General features: G+C 40.9%; 1 protein-coding gene across 4 annotated transcripts in view; it reads right to left on the reverse strand.

The window, feature by feature from the left end:
- Window positions 1–352: 352 nt before the first annotated feature.
- KCNJ16 (potassium inwardly rectifying channel subfamily J member 16) overlaps window positions 353–16,950 on the reverse strand; it is a 171,043-nt gene continuing 154,445 nt past the window's right edge. For 3 of the 4 annotated variants that reach the window (XM_073005085.1, XM_008011963.3, XM_008011961.3), the window contains one exon: window positions 353–3,957. In XM_073005085.1, coding sequence (XP_072861186.1) covers window positions 2,608–3,864 — 1,257 coding nt within the window. In that variant the 5' untranslated portion in view covers window positions 3,865–3,957 and the 3' untranslated portion in view covers window positions 353–2,607. Of the gene's footprint in view, window positions 3,958–4,475; window positions 5,938–16,950 lie in introns of those variants that run through there. The other variant, XM_008011964.3, reaches the window with a different exon arrangement.

Genomic DNA, 16,950 nt, shown 5'->3' on the forward strand with positions numbered 1-16,950 from the left:
TAACCTCACAGAATAATTTCATTTTGGGGGAAAAAGTAGATGGCATAAGAAGAAATACTCACCCAACTTCTCATTATTGGTAGGGCATTTGAAACTAGAATTGCCATTTTACATAGGACCTGCTCGTGATACTTACAAAAACAACCAACTTTTACTTCAGATATACCTGTTCTACAAGCTTTTAAAAAAAAAAACCATAAAAATGCTTTACAATGCTGCCTATGTTCTATTTATACGAAGCAGCATTCTTATTTTTGGTGCACTGTACCCAATGCTGACCGCGTCAGCAAAGATACCTTATACCACTGAAAATATAGGTATATGTACACACTTTTTGCATTAAGATCTTTATTATTAAGTAACTCACTGGGGTTGTCAAGTATGTTATAATATTACACAGATAATTAGAGATAAATATCACATAGAAATGCTGATTTTACATTCTCTTCTGAGTATAAGCATTTGATGATAGAGGCTCAGAGCACAACAAAATGTATTTCACGGGACATTGATGCCCCATTCTGATATTGACAAGGCAAACATTAGCAGTAGCGGACTCAACAAAGCAAAGCAAGGTGACATGAAACTAGATGTAGGTCAAAGGTAAAACAAGCTAAAAAATGTTTAAGTGTTTTTGTCTATTGTCATGGTGACTGTTTTCTACTTACAAGATTGCAGTACTCTAATTTAGCCAAGTAATTGCTGCTGTACAATCCAAATCTACGGTGTGCATAATTTTTTAAATGGAGTGTGCATTCCTCAAGCAGGACTAAAAATCATCGTACTTGGGTCTCTGATATTAAGCTTCAGAACAGTTTTGCAACTTTTGACCTGAACAAATCTCTTATCCATAAAACAACAGGAATAAAAGATGGCACATGTGCATTTAAAAAGTAACTTTATTACTCCCAGGCCAAAAAAAAAAACACAAGGGAAAAGGAAGGAGAAAGGGAAGAATGGGGGAGGAGGGAAGAAAGGAAAGAAAAACAAAAAAAGAAAAAAAAAAGAAAAGAAACAGAAAGGCACTCTATCTACCTATACCTATATATTTTACTTTTATTTATAATCTTGGACTATGTAATTTCGTTCATTCACTTGTGTGTTTTAATTTAAATTGAGAGACAGAGAAAGAAAGATTTTCCAGAAAAAGCAAAAACTGGGTGTGTGTGTCTGTGTGTGTGTGTATTTAAATGAAATAAATAATAAAAACTGTGTCACATACTTATTGCCAGTGGAGCAACAATGTAAAACAGACACAAAACACATAGAATTCTGAATGTACCTAATATTTCTTTGATTTATAAAATTTAAAGTAACTCTTTACTCATAGGCCACTGGGTGTGGGCTTAAAGTAATCATGATTAACATCTTTTAACATGAAAGTAGAGTATACAACTTTATCTCGTGTTATAAAATTTAAGAAATTTCATTGTACTCAGATTATCCACTTACTGTGCATTAAAATCACTTTAATTGAATTCTATCTCACAAAATCCTTCATTTAAATGGTTGTTCCAAGTTCAATAAAAGAGTTTCTTGCAATCCACCACTTGAGGCATTTGTGTCTTGTACGGTAACCAAGATTAGAAGCATACATAACTGCTTCTGGGCACAAATAAGTATCTCCCTCCCCACCTTCCCCCAAAAAAGGTTCTCTCCTTTATGTAGCAGCCAAAGTTGCAATCTTTCGACACTAGCAAGCTAGCAACAGTTTCTCTCCAAGGGTCTGAGAATGTTTCTCGCTGCTAACCATCCCCTCACCTCATCTATATGATCCTGTCCTTTGGTCACGTCCTGGAAGAAGGTGGGACATGAACATAGAACCTCTCCTTCTCAGAGAACCTAGCAAGGTTACGGTTGCCTTATTTCTGGTCTCCATTTGTTGGAGTCAACCAGAGACTTTAAGAGAGAAATGCTGCTCTAAATACTGTTAACTTTTCTTCGGCCTCATCGGTTAGAGAAAAAATCGCTTCTAGCTCTCATGGATCACTACCTGGGCAAGTGGCAGTGGAATTGGTGGCGTGGACAATTTCTGACAGCCACTAGCTATGCTCACTGAAACGAAGACCATCCAAGTGGCAAACCAAGTGACTTGAACTGGTGAGCTGATTTCACAGTTACATTTCTCAACATTACAGCTTACTGAATGCATCTTTTGCATATCTTGGTTAGATATCATACTTTTTATAGCAAATCTTCATTGTATTATCAATGTTGACATATGTAAAAATGTATTATTTATGCTGTCTTACTTGTCTTTTCATTTTTATTTATTCTAGCCTCCTTCCTGCCTTCATATCCCCATATTTGAATACTACACCTCCAACTGAAGATACAAGTATATAAGATAACAAAAAAGATACATTTTAATCAATTATTAATAGCATTCTTAATACAAAATTGGCTAACAAGAAAAATTTTAATAATCGAGAACTATGGAATTTTTAGATTATCTTTTACCAAGTTCAACTTACTCTACTTACCCAGCATCATCACAAAACATAGCTATAACACTTTCAAAAAAGCCATGTTTACAACAACTTGCCTACGGTGATTGGCTGGAAGATAAAATGATTTAGTGGTAGCCCTCATAATCACAATTTAGGACTACATTTGGGATTCCACAGAGATTCTGTTTAAAGTCAGGAGAGCTTTCTGATAAGGTGTTTCCCTATACTCATGTGCGGCAGAAGTGGTGGTTTCCTCAGGATTTTCACAGCTGCTGACAATGGCAATGGCACTAAATGACCTTCGTCTCGCCTTGGTGTCTGATGCGCAGGATCCTCGAACTGGCGGTGCCTTTTCTATGTGGAGCTGCTGGTCTTTCCAGTCCAATTGCTTGGCACTGCAAAAGGGGGCATATACTTCCACACTTCCTTCAAACTGTAAGCAGTTCACTTTGTAATACTTCCTCTTAACTTCCAAGACATCATTAAACCTATGGCCCCAGAGAATTTCTCGGGGAACATAGGAGCTTCTAGATTGGTGGGATGTTCCAGTGGAATCACCAGTATAGATAAATGTCACCAAAATCTCAAAGTTATCTTTGGCTACTGCTTTGCGGTCAAGGGCATACAGAGGGCTCTCATGGTCAATTTCATGGACAATAGTTACTGGGGTGACCAGGATGATTTGGTCATTGACTAATTTGAGGTCTTTAAATGCCATTGTCATCCTCCCTTCACTGTCTTCTGTGTAGCGGAGAAGTTGGGCTCTAACTGTTCCTTCTACCACGTGGTTTGGCCGAAAATCACCAATGCGCCACATGAGGCAAAGCTTCCCATCTCTCATGCCTATAAGTGCAAAGTAGCTGAAACGAATGGTTTGGGCTCTCTTTCGAGCAGTTGCCATTTTGGCCAAGGCAGCTCCAATGATAAAGGTATTTATGACGCAACTTAAGATGGACTGGAGGATCACCATGAGCACGGCCACAGAGCATTCTTCAGTAACACAGCGATAACCATATCCTATGGTGGTCTGGGTCTCAAGGGAGAACAAAAAGGCCCCTGTGAAAGAATGGACGTTGTCAACACAAGGTGTGATGTCTGGATCATTTAACAGATCGCCATGATGAAGTGCTATGAGCCAAAAGACAGAGCCAAATATCAACCATGAGAGAATATAAGATAAAGAAAATATCAAAAACATATGGCGCCACTTAGTGTCCACAAGAGTGGTGAAGATGTCAACCACATAGCTTCCCCATTCTCCAAAAATGTGCTTGAAGTAGACATTACAGCTGCCATCTTTGTGAAGCAAGCGTCTTCTTGCTCTTCTCTTCTCAGCTATAATGTGCTCTGGTGGGTAGCCTGGGTATTTTGCGTCCACATTGACAATATGATAGCTGCTGCCGTAATAGCTCATTCTTTGCTGTGCCCTTAGGGATCCAGGTGAATTTTGTAGTAGTAAGAATTCTAGATGTGTTGCTATTTCTTGGTTTGGGTTTTCAGTTAGAACCTAAACAACAACAACAACAAAAACAGACTTTTTAGCTTTTGATGTCCACCTTCATAGAAACTTGCCAAATTTGGAGCAGTGTCATACCATCTAAAATAGCTACTACTTCATCTGAACATCAGCGGCACAGTATTGATTACTCATTTCAGTTTAGAATTCAACCAGTCATTATAGAGGTAAAATATGCAATTAGAGAAAATAACATTTTTATATATGAATAAGGCTTGAGTAAACACTGTGATTATCCCAAATGATGCCTCACTAACTTTTCTGACCTGATATAAAAAAAAAATCTGCTTTATTTTTGTAAACTCTTCTTGCATGAGGGTATTTAGAAAACAAAGTAATCGCTAATATGAAAAGGCAAAATACAATTCAGATATGTGTCTAGCAGTCATAAGCTTCCTAACTGTTTAAATCAGGTTTTTCCTTAAAAGAAGGATGCAATAAAGAGTTTCTACTTTCATATCATAATGTAACTTTCAGAATTGTTACTGTTGTAATAGGTAATCCCTCACCTTCAGCACCTGGCGCTTCCTCTCTCTTCCACGGAGGCTTTTCTTCCTTGTGTACTTCCCAGGACAAACAGAACTGACAGGGGCACTACTTCACATTAAACCCATTTCCCCCTAGCTCCAGCTTTAGTCTTGAAAGAAAAGAAAAAAAAAATGCATCTTTCTTAACCTCAGTGGAGCTAAAACTACTCCCAGGTAAGCTTTCAGAAAGGTGTAAAATTGCCTCTGCCTTTGTCTCATAACATTCATCCTTTTTTTTTTTTTTTTTTTTTGACACTGGCAGCTCTTCTCTTTCCTTCTGAATAGAGTCCCAAAAATTTGCCAAAGTTGCTAATCTCGTTTCCCTCTTAAAGGGAGCATACTACAACTGAACCCTTCTCTCTGGCTTGTCAGTATTTTCCTGATACTTTCACAGACGTCCTTAGGCAAAATAATTTTTCTCCTTCCAAATTCAGTCTTGAAAAGATCAAGGCAGAACATGCAGCTCTCAACATTTTTAATCCTTGGTATAATAGGTCAATGGATTTCCCAGCTCAAGTCAAAGTGAAATTTAAAACTGCAACATCAAACTCATCTTGAGTTACTCCTATGCAAAACAAAAAAAAATAGAAGTATTGTAGCCAATTTTAATAGCTTAGTAACTATTAGAATATGGGTTTTACACAGTCTACCTGTGCTAGATGGGATGAAGGGAGTATAATGGGGGGACTCTAGGGAATCTTGCCTCTCTATTGCATAGAAAATGCACTATGAATAAATACTATTCCTGACATAAAGACCCCTTGGAAAGAACCAGGGAAATTCATCACTAAATACGTGTTCAGCACCTTCTCTGCTGCAAAAGGACAGAAAGAGTTAACTTCCCTCCAGTGAAAAAGAATCAATTTTCTTTTCCTCCAGGGATCAGGCCCACGTTACAATAAACTCTTTGTTTAATGCACCACTTATAAGGATGGACTCCATTTAAAGCCAGAAACTCCTGTAAGGCATGTATGGGTTTCTCTCTGTCCTCTACCTGCCTGTCGGCCACTTCAGTCACCCATCGTCCACATCGGTTTTGATCTGTCACATCCTCTCCTTTCTCAGCACTTCAACCAGGTTCTGGCGGAACCAATTGTATAATTCCCGGATGTGACCTGGGGCTGCAAAAATGCTTACTGCACAGTTCAATGTAAAATATTTCCACAAATTTTGTCCACAATAACAACCACGCTTTGGAGGTTTCTATCCGTCTGACTTGTCATTGAACAATATTTTACAAACAGAAGAAGCTGATGTATGGTTCACAGTGTCCACTCTCTCAACTGGTCATAGGAGGCATGAAAATGGAGATAAAGTATAATCAAAGGCCCATATGATTTCAAATTAAAAAGCAGATATGGAGATAGAATTATTTTCTTGTTAAATGTGTCCAACCTAGTTCCTTCAAGCGAACTACACACATGGTGGGAGTCTGAGAGTTAGAAAATACCGTTTCATAAATCAAGAGCTACTGTGTGACTTTGCTCTTTTCTGCTGCCAAAAATAAATAAATAAATAAACAAATAAAAGGTTTTATTTGAAATGGCATTCAGTTGGCATCATTTTGAATTCCAGGGGTACCAGCAACTGTTATAAACAAGCCTCTTTCAAAACACCTTCCAAAGTGAATGAATTTTCAATTAATACAAGTTACAAGTGAACAAATTTGAGTGTGTGGAAAATGTACCGTTGAATAATGTAACAATTTGAGAGATACAAGTTACAACTGAAAATTTGGCCCCAAACTCACCGTGTTTCCTGATGTGGTTTCGTTATTGTGATCATTAACTTCAACTTAGCCAAAGACAAGCATTCAGATTCTGTTTAGGTCTATACACTTATCCTTTTCTTGAATCTCCAACTATATAAATAATGCATTTTTAAAAAGACAGTTGTCTTTAGGCCAAATGATCAATTGTAACCAAATAAATCATATATAATCTGAGCCGTTTCTCAGCCTACCCAATGAGCAAAGAAGTCTATGGAGGCCTTTCTGTCACACTGACTAGACGAAATATTTATTAGTCTCCTAGTTAGTACTTCGTGTTAATTTGAGCTTTTTTCCAACTGTTTACCATTCAATAATAGAGGCTAGCACCTGTTGATTGACTGGAATTTTATATTTACCGTTTGTATTTCTTAGGATTAAAACTCAGCCTTAAAAGTGCTTCGATGCTTTCGTAATTTTCTTGTCGCCATCAATTCCACCATGAGAAAGCATTTGCAACGTTCCTACTTTTGTAATTTTTTGCATGCTGCTCCCTAGACACCGATGGTGGCTATTGAAAGACTTTCCCCTGGGCCTGGAAGCTGCCAGGTGGGTGGTGAATAACTTCCCCCTTCTCAGGCCCAGTCCCAAGGCTCAAGACCACTTGCACCAGCAGCCTGCGTCAGCAAGATAGCAGAAACAGGAAGAGAGGAGCCGGAAGACACGTACCTGCTGAAGACCGAGAGAGAGGCCGTCCTGGTACCGCATAGCAGTTACATCAGGCTAAGACACTTCCTGTTTACAGGAGACTATACAAACCCCTGCCCCTACTCATTTGGTGCTGACGCCATTTTAGGCCTCAGCCCGTCTGCGCCCAGGCGCTCATTAAAACAGCGTGTGGCTCCACACCGCCTTGTGGTGTTTGTCGGTGCGCTTTTGGGGTTCGAACTGATACAACAGCCTTGCAGCTATTTCATTGGTTTAAAGGTTTTTTTTGTTTTTTTGTTTTTTTGTTTTTTTTAATTGCAAATGAAAATTACTATCAACTATCATTACAAAGCTATAGAATATAAAGTTCAAAAGAAAACATTGAATCAGGTAAGGTCTATTCTGCCATATGATAATGACAAAGGTAGTAAAAGCACAGCCATTTCTTTGCCTAGAAATGACTTACAGTTATTTTACAGATGAGGCTAGAGAAGAGGCAGTGCCCTCGGGATGGTGAAGCGTTTCCTCAGAATGCCATCAACGTTTATTAAATGCGCACAGATACTGAGGAAAGCAGCGAGAGACTCCCTGATTTACTCCATCCCACGGGGAGGACTGAGAGAGGGGAAGGTAGAAGGGACAGTAACCCCAACCCTGATAACCACTTTTCTCATATCTTACTCATTGTCTTAAGCTCAGATACAGAAACATTTCTTAAGCTACTGTGACTAGCAGGATCTGCTTTTAGGCTTCAGCTTTCTAAATCTTTGAATGTATTTAAGGAGAAACTTTTAATAATTTAGCACATTTCAAATAAGCTATACACAGCAAGGAACATTCTCAACATAACATGCACATCTTGCTTATTTGTCCCCGTTTCCAATACATAAAAGCATCTCAATTAGACTCATCAATTTTGAAACAATTCCTCTGCCATTTTGCCACCTCCTCTCAAAGTCAGCAACTTACCAGGTAAACTCCTCTTATAGATTGCTCTTCAAAGGTAAGCTCAAACCCAGAGTACCACACAGTGGTTAAGACACTGGTGATAAAACTTGATCTTTCCTGTAGCATCTACTTAACATAATATATTAATATGAATTGTGTGTTTTGTATACTTTGAGATACAAAAAAGGTCTAAAATTTCTTCAAAAAATCCAGTTCTGAATGTCTGTGGTCTTTGAGGTAACAAGTGCCTTCTTTACCACGTAAAGGACCTGAGGTAGCTAATACATGAAGTCCTCAGTATTCAAGTTACTTTCCTGACAACTATAAGATGAGATAAGTTTTGGTGGAAATTTGAGAGCTGATGGGGTGGAGAGTAGAAGAGATGGCCTAATTCTGTATGCAGGTCATTGCCTTTGAAGATAGGCTTAGGTGGAGCTCTGAGGGAGGGAGAGGAGATGGGGGGATGGGACCCAGGGTAGGTGAAGAGTAGGCCAGTAGAGGAAGGTGCAGTTGGATGGTACATTTGGGTGCTGAGAAGCAGAGAGAAAGAGGTATTAAGAGTTAGGACAATGCTGGGCCAAATTAGGCTATGTGGCTATTTTGCTCAAAACCTGTTTTACAACTTTTTGCCTTTGCCTTAGAATTATGCAGGAGCCTGAGGCCTGGAATCCTCCTAAGACATTCAGATCCGCTTAAGTGGAGCTCTTCATTTGGCCACTGAACTCTTGCTTTACCCAGAACCTACTAGATAACTGTCCATGCTTCTCCAAATACTCCCTGACTCTCTAACTTAAGTTTCTCCTTTGGTGACAAGTCAATGGCATTCTCAGGTTTCCTTCTCATCCCCAGAGCAAGTTGTCCTACACCTTTTCTTCCCTTTCTGTTCTCTTCTCCCTCTCAACTCTAACCCTAATCCACCATTTTGGTGAATGTGGATTTTACCCCTCTCCTGATATAACTCTACTATTTCTCCTCCTGAATCAGTTTAAGAAAACCTTGTGCCAGTTTGCTATAGAAAGGGGTTATAATATGTTATGAGCAAAAAACTAACTGAAAGCTGGAGCTGGGAAGAAGTCCAGTGTGACAGCATCACTAATAACATCTGGAGATCCTGTTTCTAGCCCAGTTTTTCCTTAAGTAGTATCTACATCCTGATTATAAATCGTACCTCTCCCCAAATGTTGCTCTGTTTCATAAAGAAGTAGAAGAAATGTGGAATCTGGGATTACGTTTCTCCATAGTTCTGGATCTCAAAATTGCACCAAAACAATATAAATTGTAATTTTAAGTTATCTAGTTTAGAAATCAAATTCCCACAATATTAGTTTGGTGCAAAACTTAAAACCATGATTATTTTGCACCAATCTAATGAATAGTCTAAAATAAAATGGTTTTCGGTATTGCAGAGAGGGCCTGAATTAGGAGGCAGACCCCAGTTCCAGGTCTGCCCTCAACTTCCTGAGCATCTTACAGAATAACTTCTCTGAGCCTCATGGTACTCATTCATGGAATAAGGTCATGATACCTATGTCACCACATTACTGTGAAGTTTGAATGAGATAATGAATGGGAAGCCACCTTTTAATGGGTCAGACGCACAGAAGTCATTCAATAATTACTGCTTGAATCTGAACCCCATTGTCAAAGGCATTCAAACCAGGGGAACTCCATCTTGGAACAGGAGCTGGGTAAAATGAAGCTGAGACCTACTGTGTTGCATCCCCAGGAGGCTAGGCATTCTTAGTCAACAGGATATTTACAGTTAAAAGAATAAGGTAATCATGTTTACTGAACAGACCTACGACCTAACAGACCCAGGAAATGTCCTGATGTCCTGATATCTTAAGAACAAAAGCATTCTTAAACTAAGAATCAGTTTCACTTTAAAGATAATAATATAGATTCTTGCAGAAGACTGTAGTTACACAAAAATTAACAATCCTTTGTCAAAAGCTCTTGTAGTAAATCACATCTCCCCCATGATTTTCTTCCTTTGTTATCTTATATATATAAAAGCATTGCGCCCAAGGTGGGCATGTTCCTCCATCTGGTTTTTTGAATGCTCTGCCCTGTCTATACAGTACCTATTCTTTATTCTTTCATTCTTCTGTTTTCTATGTTTCTTTTCTTTGAGACGGAGTCTTGCTGTGTCTCCAGGCTGGAGCGCAGTGGCATGATCTCGGCTCACTGCAACCTCCACCTCCCGGGTTCAAGTGATTCTCCTGCCTCAGCCTCCCGAGTAGCTGGGACTACAGGTGTGCACCACCACGCCCAGCTAATTTTTTTGTTGTATTTTTAGTACAGACGGGGTTTCACCATGTTGGCCAGGATGGTCTTGATCTCTTGACCTAGTGATCCACCCTCCTTGGCCTCCCAAAGTGCTGGGATTACAGGCGTGAGCCACGACACCCAGCCCATTCCTTTGTTTTCTTAATAAACTTTTTTTCACTTTACTCTGTGGACTGGCCCTGAATTCTTTCTCACACAAGATCCAAGAACCCTCACTTGGGGTCTGGATCAGGACCCTTTTCCAGTAACACCATGAGAGCTGAGTTTCATCCTCTGTAGAATATCAGAACACTTGCTTTCACTCTCTCAAAGGGTGCTCCACTGGCAGAACACTGGCAGAGAGCATGTGGTTCCCAGTATATATTTCTATCTAAGCTCAGAAATGGTACCATTGTTTCCTACCACAAAGCAACCTGGGTTACTTTTCTGTCCTTCCACTAGTTCCTCAAAGCCTCAGGGATAAGGTGACTTCTATTCCTTTCCTCTTTTTTTTTTTTTTTTTTCTTTTTTGAGATAGAGTCTTGCTCTGTCTCCCAGGCATAGTGGCATGATCTTGGCTCACTGCAAGCTCAGCCTCTGAGGTTCACACCATTCTCCTGCCTCATCCTCCCAAGTAGCTGGAACTATAGGCGCCCGCCACCACGCCCAGCTAATTTTTTTTTCTTTTTTAGTAGAGATGGGGTTTCATGATGTTAGCCATGATGGTCTCTATCTCCTGACCTCATGATCTGCCGTCCTTGGCCTCCCACAGTGCTGGGATTACAGGCATGAGCCACTGTGCCCAGTCTTTTTTTTGAAACAGGGTCTTGCTCTGTCACCCAAGTTGGAGTGCAGTGGTGTGATCAGAGCTCACTGCAGCCTCAATCTCATGGGCTCAAGCCATCTTCCCACCTCAGCCTCCCAAGTAAGTAGCTGGGACTATAGATGTGTGCCACTATGCCTGGCTAATTTTTAATTTATTTTTAGAGACAGGGTCCCGCTGTGTTGCCCAGGCTGGTCTTAAACTCCTGACCTCAAGCAGTTCTCCAGCCTCAGCCTCCCAAACTGTTGGATTATGGATGTGAACCACTGTGCCCACCCAACGTTCCTTTCTTTTTACAACCATCACTACATGGGAGATCCCCTGCTCCTTGTTGTCAACACACACATCTGAACAGACACACACACACAAACACACACACATCTATCCAACTCAGTTTAAAAATTTTATTACTATTTGCTCCTTTGCTCTGTATTACTTTAGGAACGAGCCTAAAGGAGACAGGACTGACGAAATTGGCAAAGTTGACAGGTTAAAGAAATCCACAAGGTGTTTATCATGCTTATTCTTTGTCTTAAATTGTGTGTACATGTTTTACTAAGACGGTTCTGAAACTTTCTCTTATTCTTATCTTGAAAATCACCCTGCCCATCCCTGTCTTGGGTGGATGTTAGCCCAAGTTGCTTAGATTTTTTACCTTGAGCTGGATCTGGGTTGGCAAGGAAGTCAGATAACATGGGATCTGATGTTCCTTTAGAAGACCACAGCTCAGTCTCTTTTCGTTGTATAAGGAAAGCACTTCCCCCAACAGCCTCTACATTCCCCATGGGAGTATTTGCTACTAATTATTTTCATTCTTGTTTTCTTTTCATTCATTTTTTAAAAAAACTCGAGTTCCTACTATGTTCCATCCACTTTTAGGCACTGGAAAACAGAATTGCAGCATCTTGGAGTTTACATTGGAGAAGCGGGTATCAACAAACATGAAACATGAAAGCAATACAAAGGAAAAATTTCGGATAGTAATGACTATCATGGAGGACACAAAAGAAAGTGCTACTATGGAGAAGGGCCTGGAGCAAGGAGGGAGGTTATTATTGAACCCGGCCATCGGAGAAGGTTTGGTCAGGGCCTGACATTCAAGTTCAGAGTGAGCTCTTCATTCCTAGCCTTAGGTTAAAATGCTCTCAACTCAGACCTTGCTCCCTATCTTGTTTTGTTTGTTTGAGGTACAGTCACTATCTGGTTGTTAAGGCTCTCACTATTTATAGGTATAACTTGGCTGCAGCCTCCCTCTTTCTAATCTAACTTTAAGACCTGGTTCTCATAAGAAGTTATCATTACAGGAACGCATCTGCATTTTATCATTGAATGCAGGCTTTCCAGATCGCTCACCTGGCTTCACCTGGTTTACATAACAGCCTTTCAACTACATTTATTGCCTCTTTCATCCAGAGTGATCATTTCTGAACCTGAAATGTAAGTATCTCTCCTCCTGCTACCATGGGTACAGTCCAAGCTCCAGAATGTGGTCTAACAGCAGAATAGTCAAAGGGCAGGAATATGAAGATCAAAGACTTGGATTCTCATTATTATTATTATTTTTTTTGCCACATCTTAGCTGCATGGAATCACCATCTGTAAGCCTCATTGTATTTATTTAAATCAAGTGGACAATAGTTGATTTATCTCAAAATTTTTTTTGAGGATTAAATGACATAAAATGAAAGCGCATAATAGCTAACACCTGGGAAGCTGTCTTTTATTTATAGTCATCCTTATCCCTTAACTTTAATAAATCTCGCTCCTGTGATAGCTTATCATACAGGTCTTATCTAGTCTGGGAGAGATGCATATCCAAGCTATAATCTGAAAGAGGAAGAGGAATTAACTCCATAAGAAGAGGAAGCAAAAATGTTTTCCAGGCAGAGAAAACAGTATCTGCAAAGGCTCCATGACTCAAAGGTGCATAGGACATGCTTTCCAAAGACCTGAATGTGGGCATGGGTTGAAATGAGGGAGAATTGAGGCTAGAAAGAGAAATAGAGCCAGAGCATAAAATACCTCATAGGGAAAGATTTGGGTCTTTCTCCCAAGTACAGTGAAAGCTATTGAAGTATTTGAACCAAGGGCATTGCATGATAACTTTTGCATTTGAAAAAAATCATGCTGGCTGTCCACTGGAAAATCAGTTGGGGAAATTTAAGAGCAGAAGGAGGGAGGTAAACCAGAAAGCTATTTCAACAATGAGGTAAGAGATGATCATGACTGAGATTAGGATGAGGCCAGGGAAGATACCAGAAGCCACCTCTCACACGGTGCTTTCTCACCCTTCATGTGCAGAAGGGCCACATGACCTAGGAGTGGCCAAGCAGAACTTCACAAACTAGGCTGAATCTTGAGGAAATGACACAAGAGTTGCTGACTCCTATTATTTAAGGAATGGCAGGCAGTCAAGAGGTCAGTGGTGACAGAGAGAGGCAAGTCACAGCTCCCTAAGAGGCAGTCTCTGAGACAAGATTTTTATTTTGCCTTGCCTCTTGTTTCTGCTCAAATCGGATTCTATCTTCTTATATTTGATGCTATAAGCTAAACTGTTATCTTTTCAATAATATTTTCTTCTGCTGGTGTTAACCAAGGATAATTTTTGTTGCTTGAAAAATAACAACAACAAAAATCAGTTAAAATTTAACTACATGTACCTTTTGAAAAAGTATCCAGGCTGGGCGTGGTGGCTCACACCTGTCATCCCAGCACTTTGGGAGGCCAAGGTGGGTGGATCATCTGAGGTCAGGGGTATGAGACCAACCTGGCCAACGTGGTGAAACACTGTCTCTACTAAAAAAAAATACAAAAATTAGCCAGACATGGTGGCGGGTGCCTGTAGTCCCAGCTACTTGGGAGGCTGAGGCAGGAGAATACTGTGAGCCTGGGAGGCGGAGTTTGCAGTGAGCCGAGATCATGCCACTGCACTCCAGCCTGGGCGACAGAGCGAGACTCCATCCCCCCCAAAAAAAAAGTATCCTATATGCAAGCATATGGTCTCATGACTCCCTTGAATCATCACGCCAACTACCAGCAAGCCCTTTAGTTCACTTCTAAGTAGATGTTAAATCTACTCAATTCTCCCTGTTGTCGAAACCACTATGTCTTCAGTGGGCTATGGCAACAGTTTCCTAAGAGGTCTCCTATTTTTGCCCTTCCTACACGTCAATCTATTTTCTATTCTTTTCTTTTGAGACAGTCTGCCCAGGCTGGAGTGCAGTGGCATAATCTTGGCTCACTGCAACCTCTGCCTAACAGATTCAAGGAATTCTCATATCTCAGCCTCCTGAGTAGCTGGGACAACAGGCACGTGCCACCACACTCAGTTAATTTTTTTGTATTTTTTTTTTTCAGTAGAGAAATGTCTAAGCAGCACAATGTTCACTAGGGGTTTCACTGTGTTGGCCAAACTGGTCTTGAACTTGTGGCCTCAAGTGATCTACTAGCCTCAGCCTCCCAAAGTGCTGGGATTACAGGTGTGACCCACTACACCCAGCCCTCTTTTAAAACAAAGTCAAAACATGTCACTCTTTGCTTAAAACTCTCCAGTTTCATTCCATTGCAATTAATTTGCATAATCTGTATGGTAAGCAGATTGATACATCTAAAATCTGGCCACCTCTCTAAAGTACTTCCTACTACTCTTCTCACCATTCTGTGATAGGTAGAGATCTTCACCGTATCTTCCGCTTTCACTAACAAACACAGGGGTCAGAAAACTGCAGCCTGAGGGCCAAATCTGAGTATTGAGTTGTTTCTGTAAATGAAGTTTCATTGGAATACAGCCAGACCATTGTTTAAGGTCTCTGGCTACATACTGTTCCTGAAAATGTTCAGGAAATGCCACCCCAAAATATGCCACTTTGGTAGCTGATTACATTAAACTGGGGTTTCTGTGGGACAACAGATGCAGGCAGTCTTTCTCTGGGATCCCCTTATCTGCCTAGGGACAGATCCTCCAAAAAGAACTTCTCAATTGTCATTGATACTCCTGCCGTCCTGCAGTTTTATCAACCAGAGATTAACTCATATCCAGAAGGGTAACTGGAAGTTCATGCCACACCCAGACAAACTTTGTCACAGACTGTCACCTCTTCTCCTATGGACCCCATCATCTTTCCCCCAAATCATTTATACCCCCCAACTTGTCTGAATCCCCACTCTCTTCTCTCTTATAAAGAGGGTATAATAAGCTTTTAAGTCTAACTGGTTTCTTGAGTATTCACTTTTCTTTCCTAGAAAAGAAAATGCACTGGATAAATGCATATACACTTTCTCCTGTTAATCTATGATATAGTTTGGATATCTATCCCTGCCCAAATCTCATGAATCTCATGTTGAATTGTAATCCCTAACGCTGAAGGTGGGGATGCCATGGGGTGGGGTGGTTTGGATCATGCAGACAGATCTCTCTTGGCTTGGTGCTGTCTTCATGACAGTGAGTGAGTTCTTGCAAAGTCTGGTGATGTAAAAGTGTGTGGCATCTCTCTTCTCCCCAGACACTTCTCTCTCTCGCTTGCTTCTGCTTTCACCACGTGGAGTGCTTGCTCTCCCTTCACCTTCCTCCATGATTGTAAACTTTCTGAGGCAACCGCAGAAGCAGATGCGGGCACTGTGCTTACTGTCCAGTCTGCATAACTGTGAGCCAATTAAACCTCTTTTCTTTATAAATTACACAGTCTCAGGTATTTATAGCAATGCAAGAACAGCCTAATATAGAAAATTGGTACTGAGAGTGGGGCATTGCTACAAAGACACCTGAAAATATGAAAGCAGCTTTGAAACTGAGTGACAGGCAGAGGTTGCAAGAGTTTGGAGGACTCAGAAGGCAGAAAGATGAGGGAAAGTTTGGAATTGCTTAGTGTTACATGGTTGTGACTAAAATGCCAATGGTGATATGGAAAATGAAGTCCAGGCTGACAAGGTCTCAGATGGAAATAAAGAACTTACTGGGAACTGGAGCAAAGGTGACTCATGCATGTTATGCCTTAGCAAAGAACTTGGCTGCATTGTGCCTCTACCCTAGGGATCTGTGGAAGTGTGAACTTTATAGTGATAATTTAGGTATCTGGTAGAAGAACTTTCTAAGCAGTAAATTGTTCAAGATGCAGCATGGCTGCTTCTAACTGCCTATTTTCAGATGCAAGAGCAAAGAAATGACCTAAATTTGGAACTTATATTTAAAAGGGAAGCAAAATGTAAAAGTTTGGAAAATTTGCAGCCTGGCCACATGGCAGAAAAGAAAAGACTTTTTGGGGAGACAAATTCAAGCAGGCTGTGGAGCAACCACTTGCTAAAGATATGTGCATAACTAAAAGGGAGCCAAGTGCTAATATCTAAGGCAATGGGAAAAAGTCCTCAAAGGAATTTTAGAAATCTTCTAGAAAACCCCTCCCATCACAGGCCTAAAGGACTAGGAGAAAATGGTTTTGTGGGCTGGGCCTAGGGCCCTGCTGCTTTGTGCAGACTTAGAATACTGCTGCCTGCATCCAGGTCACTCCAGCTCCAGCCTTAGCTCAAAGGTCCCCAGATACAGCTTGCTTGAGTTGCTGCTTCAGAGAGTGCAAGTCATAAATCTTGGTGGCTTCTATGTAGTGTTAAGCCTGCAGGTTCACAGAATGCAAGAGTTATGAGGCTTGGTAGCCTCTTACTTGATTTCAGAGGATGTATGGGAAAGCTTGGGTGTCCAGACAGAAGCCTGCTGCAGGGGTGGAGCCTCCACAGAGAACCTGTACTAGGGAAGTGCAGAGGGGAAACATGGGTTGGAGCCCCCACACACAGTCCCCACTGAGGCACTGCCTAGTGGAGATGTGAGAAAGGGTCACCATCCTCCAGACACCAGAAGAGTAGATCCACCAGCAACTTCCACCTTGCGCATGGAAAAGCTACATGCATTCAACAACCTGTGACAGTAGTCTCAGGAACTAAACCCTGCAAAGCCACAGATGTGGAGCTGCCCAAGGCCTTGTGAATCTACCCCTTGCACCAGTGTGCCCCGG

The sequence above is a fragment of the Chlorocebus sabaeus genome, chromosome 16 (genome assembly GCF_047675955.1).
Source record: "Chlorocebus sabaeus isolate Y175 chromosome 16, mChlSab1.0.hap1, whole genome shotgun sequence".
Classification (NCBI taxonomy): domain Eukaryota; kingdom Metazoa; phylum Chordata; class Mammalia; order Primates; family Cercopithecidae; genus Chlorocebus; species Chlorocebus sabaeus.